The 5097-nt window shown below is 41.7% G+C and overlaps 1 protein-coding gene across 1 annotated transcript in view; it reads left to right on the plus strand.

Moving 5' to 3' along the window:
• The first annotated feature begins 41 nt into the window (after positions 1-41).
• Positions 42-5097, plus strand: part of DDX52 (DEAD (Asp-Glu-Ala-Asp) box polypeptide 52) — an 8338-nt gene continuing 3282 nt past the window's right edge. The window contains exons 1-11 of the mRNA XM_009329099.1: positions 42-243; positions 580-710; positions 915-1100; positions 1394-1537; positions 2196-2307; positions 2604-2676; positions 2829-3032; positions 3433-3523; positions 4069-4191; positions 4422-4572; positions 4963-5038. Coding sequence (XP_009327374.1) covers positions 177-243; positions 580-710; positions 915-1100; positions 1394-1537; positions 2196-2307; positions 2604-2676; positions 2829-3032; positions 3433-3523; positions 4069-4191; positions 4422-4572; positions 4963-5038 — 1358 coding nt within the window. The 5' untranslated portion in view covers positions 42-176. The remainder of the gene's footprint in view (positions 244-579; positions 711-914; positions 1101-1393; positions 1538-2195; positions 2308-2603; positions 2677-2828; positions 3033-3432; positions 3524-4068; positions 4192-4421; positions 4573-4962; positions 5039-5097) is intronic.

The raw sequence follows: 5097 nt of genomic DNA on the forward strand, positions 1-5097 counted from the left end.
AGGTGATAAAGGGGAGCGGCGGCAGCGTCCCGCTGGAGAGCCTCGACTTCTTCGGGCGCAAGGAGGGAGCCCCTCCGGGGTCTGCCGAGGAAGGCTGGGGGCTCGCGGGGGCTGGAGAGGAGGCAAAGGGTGGAGACCAGCAGAAGGAGGACGGAGCCGGGAATAACGACGGAGAGATGGCAGGAAAGAGAAGAAGAAAGGCAGAAAGCAGCGGAGGGAAAAGGAAAAAGAAAAAAACGCGAGGTATTTATATATACGCACGCGTGTCCCAGACAGAAAGCTCTGATGTCGTTTGTGCTTCTTGCTTCTTTCAGTTCACTTTAAATCTGCAGGTACTGTAGGCCATTTTACCGGGGAAAAAAGAGGCTTCTGAGTTCTTTGGCCGGCCTCTGTCAGAGCTGATAAAATAATCGGGCCAAGATTCAGTGTTAAGGCGTGAGGATGTGGTTGCCACCCTCCTGGAGTCTTCGCTAACTTTAGTGAGAATGAGAGAAAAGAGGTTTTGAGGTGACCTTTTTTACCAAATAATTTTTGATTGGATTTTATTACCGGAAATCTCAATTTTTTTGAAACTTCCAGAAGCAGCATCAATGCCAGAGCTGTCAGAAAGTAATGGAATAAAGTGGATGTCCTCCCTGGAAGCAAAATTCGAAGATGCGAAAGACAAAAAACCTACTGCAGAAAAACTCGAACGCTTGAGAAGAGAAAAGGTGGGACCACAGAATTCTAATGTAGCAACAGATAACTGGGTTTCTGTGGGTGTTTCGTCTGGAAATTGAGGTTCATTTCTGGTAATTTCTCTTGGGAGGAGGGTGACTGAGTGTGGGGAAAATAACCAGAAGCTGAATCCATGTATGTTTAGTTTTATGCTGTCGAAGAAAGAAAGAAAGAAGAGTTTGTCTTTTGCCTTTTAGATAAACCGCTTCAGAAATCAACACAAGATTACTGTTCAAGGAACAGATCTTCCTGACCCAATCGCCACATTCGATCAACTTCAAAAGGAATACAAAATCCACCCTAAAATCATGGAGAATATTCAAGCTGCTGGCTTCCAGGTCCCAACACCAATCCAGATGCAGGCTATTCCCGTCATGCTTCACGTAAGTTTTCTGGTACTGCATTTTATTACAGGGAACATGGCAAAATTTGGAGAGCGGCCTCTCTTTAGGGTCACGGCAGTGGTTAGTTGCGCGGCTTTAGAGGTATATCAACTGCATCAGAGTTCAAAACTTAGCTGTTACAATATTCTTGATCTGTGTTTTTACTAATGTATTTTGGGGTAGTCTATAGCATTAATATTTATGTGAATGTGATTTTTGGGTGGGTGGGTTTTCTTCCTCTTTTTTTTTTTTTTCCTAGTAAAATATAACACCCTTCTTGTTTTTTCTTACAGGGTCGGGAACTTCTAGCTTCAGCTCCTACTGGGTCTGGAAAAACTCTGGCATTTTGTATTCCTCTCTTGACACATCTGAAACAACCTAGGAACAAAGGATTCAGAGCGCTGATCATATCGCCTACCCGAGAACTTGCTAGCCAGGTGTGTGTTGAGGGCAGAGGGGTTGTTGTCATATTGATGTACTTCAAAGTTTTCACTCTGAATCAGTAAAATAGCAGCTTCGTAAATATTTTTTTCCTTTATTACCCTCAGATATCAGAAAAAGCTAATTGAAATGTGCCTTTTGTCTTCTGTGAAATAGCTACATATCTAGCATCTCAGTCTAACCTAGATGATTAGACTAGGGGCTCAAGATTCTTTGATCATATTTTAAAACTGCCCAATGCTTAGGTGCTCTTAACACCTACCTTCATATTTGAGATTGCTACAAGAGTTTTATCTGTTTGTCCCAAACACAAAATTTCAACAAATAACTTCATATTGAGTCTTTGTTATTAAACTGAAATAAAAATTGCAACTTCGGGCAGAGTTCTGTTTTTATTCAAATAGGAGAGGGGGCTTATGGGAGCCACATCGTTAGAGTCAAAATACGGTAGCCAGACCTGTGAGAACTTCCAAGTGAGTAATATGTGTTAGAAAGTTGCATTTTTATTATGCTAAGAAGACTAGACAGCTTTCTCTTAACACTGAAGTCAGGGTGATGTTTGAAACTGTAACTTAGGGATTGCCTCCAGTTTTTCTGGTCAGAAAAGCTAATCAGGTTGGTTTGAAAATTTAATCCCTGTTGCTGCCTTCTCAGACACATCGGGAGCTGGTGAAGTTGGCTGAGGGGACAGGCTTCAGAATACATATGATCCACAAGGCAGCTGAAGCAGCAAAGAAGTTTGGGCCCAAGTCTTCTAAGAAATTTGGTAATTGCTTTAACTACTTGAAGTGCTCCTGAAAATTTAAAAAATGTCACTGTCTTTTCTCTTCTGGCCCGTGCGGTTTTAAAGAGATCAGTTAATACCCCTCAAGACGTGCAATCTATTGCTCAACACTAAAAAAAAGTAGCTGGCGTGGAAGAAATAGGAAGTGAGCCTGACAGTGGACCCTGTTAAATTGTACCTCTGGCAGATTGGATTGGAGCTTGTTTCTCAGGGCTCTGTTAGTCTGGCTTATTTTGTGTCTTTTTTGATGGTTTGCTTTTTTTTTCCTCCCCCTATAGATATACTAGTTACTACTCCAAACAGGCTCATTTATTTGCTGAAACAAGATCCTCCAGCAATAGACTTGACCAGGTACTGAGAATCTTTATCAAATCTGGCTTTGCTGCTAGCTTTGCCACTGAAAAGCGGATGCGTGCGTCGTCCTTGCATCTGTGATGGTCTGTTAGAACTTTTGCCTTCTCCACAAGTGACTCTTACTGAAAAGAAAACCTCTCTGTTCCTAGTGTGGAGTGGCTGGTGGTGGATGAGTCAGACAAGCTGTTTGAAGACGGGAAGTCGGGGTTCCGAGATCAGCTGGCCTCCATCTTCCTGGCATGCACGTCCCACGTGGTGAGAAGAGCCTTGTTCAGCGCAACCTTTGCGCACGATGTAGAGGAGTGGTGTAAACTCAACCTTGACAGTGTTGTTCTGGTGTCTGTTGGAGCAAGGTAGGTGTGCAGTTGCACCCTGACTCTCTCGTGGTTTTTTCCTTTCCTGGGCAAATTATTTGCTTTCTTTGCATCATCAGTTTGCTTGGTTGTATGTCTCTGTTGTTAGTCTTAGTACTGCAGGTTGTTTGTCTCCAGAAAAAACTGCGTAGGCATACAGATCTTTCTCACATGTTGGGGAAGGTGTTGTTTTCCTTTACCCGTTACTTTATCATCAAATAAAGATTATTCTTAGAAGCGTGTACTGGTGAAATAAGTTTGTCGTGCAATATTTCTCACTCACCACGTAATATTTTATGGTTTTTAGTGTTTATAAGTAAACCCTAATGGGGTTTATAAGTAAACCATGTTTATGAGTGTTTATAAGTAAACCATGCTTCTGTTGGATTTCTGGTTTCAGAAACTCCGCAGCAGAGACAGTAGAACAAGAGCTGTTGTTTGTTGGATCTGAGACAGGAAAACTAACGGCAATGAGAGAGCTTGTTAAAAAGGTATTTTGGAGAGACTGAGTATGTTCTGCTTACTTCTGAACTGAGCTGTGTGTTCTGTCAGAGACTCATAATTTCCTAGGGCAAAGACTTCTCTGTGACACATGTTAAACCATTGTCCAAATCTGCTGTACAAGAGGAAGAGTAAGTACCCTACCTATGAAAACTGAGAGTGTTCCCCATTCTTGGTTATATATTTGAGTCTTGCTTAGGAGCAGTTTGTATTAACAGTCTGTTTAATTTACTTGGCAGTGTGAGTGGGTTCTTCACATGGGGTGGAGAAAAAAAAAACACCTGTTCATTTCTGTGGATTAAAATGCAGCCTGATGCTTAAGTTAGGAACCATTCCATCAAAGGCAGTGGAGCTGAACTTGCTTAGTTCTGACTCCCAAAGATTTTGCTAGTCGGGGAAAAAAAAAAAACCAAAAACCCCCATCCTTTAAGATGTAAAATACAAAGGCTGGTTAAGTCTCTTCAGTAGCTCAGTGTCTGCAACCAATAATGGTAAGAAAAGGACTCGAACCTTAGACAAGCTTATTCTTTTGCAGGGTTTTGCTCCTCCGGTCCTTGTTTTTGTACAGTCTATTGAGAGGGCTAAAGAGCTTTTCCATGAACTTATTTATGAAGGCATCAATGTGGATGTCATCCATGCAGACAAAACTCAGCAACAGGTAGGAGGATATAATTTCTTTTCATGAGCCACTTTACAACACTCTTGCTTTTACCTTTCTTTCTAAGGTAACTTCAGGTAACTTTGACAGTAAATTACTGCAGGTTTTTGTTCAGAGGTTTAGTCATATTCATTAACATCACGTCAACTTTCAGGAAACAAGTTCACCTCCTTTCTCAAATTGCTAATTAGGCTGTTTCCACGTACCTTTCGTTTCTTTTCTTTTCCTAGAGAGATAATGTAGTACACAGTTTCAGAGCTGGGAAGATCTGGGTGCTCATCTGCTCAGCCCTACTAGCTCGAGGGATTGACTTCAAAGGAGTGAATATGGTCATTAATTACGACTTGCCAACGAGTGCAGTGGAATACATCCACAGGATAGGTGAGTGATTGTTCACAAATTATGTGCTTTCTCTCATTTCCTAGATCTCTAACGTAGATGCTCTTGTGCATGAGCAAAAATCCTGAAACCAGGCCTCCTCTGTTGCTGCAGCACTAGCTTCTACATCGCTTGAGCCAGTTTATATCTGGGCTCAGCTTTCAGTAAAACTGTGTTACTTTTTGTTGGTCTCCTATGAACCTTAAATATTTTGACGTTTCAGACATACCTGTGCTTTCATTCATTAGGAACAATCTTTGGGGATCGGCTGCTTGGTAGTACGCTTAGTATACTAACATGCATCAGGAGGCTGGGGTTGTGAAGAGGAATATAGAATAAAGGGAGATATTTAAAGTAAAATCCCTACTCTTTGCAAAATTTGTGTTTTGACAGGTCGTACTGGAAGAGCAGGGCACACAGGAAAAGCAGTAACTTTCTTTACAGAAGATGATAAACCTTTATTACGGAGGTAAGTTGGAAACGTGATAGAGCAAAAATGGTTTTTGTGTTTTGTATAGTGTACTGCTG

The sequence above is a fragment of the Pygoscelis adeliae genome, unplaced genomic scaffold (assembly GCF_000699105.1).
Source record: "Pygoscelis adeliae isolate BGI_AS28 unplaced genomic scaffold, ASM69910v1 Scaffold427, whole genome shotgun sequence".
NCBI classification, from domain to species: Eukaryota; Metazoa; Chordata; class Aves; order Sphenisciformes; family Spheniscidae; genus Pygoscelis; species Pygoscelis adeliae.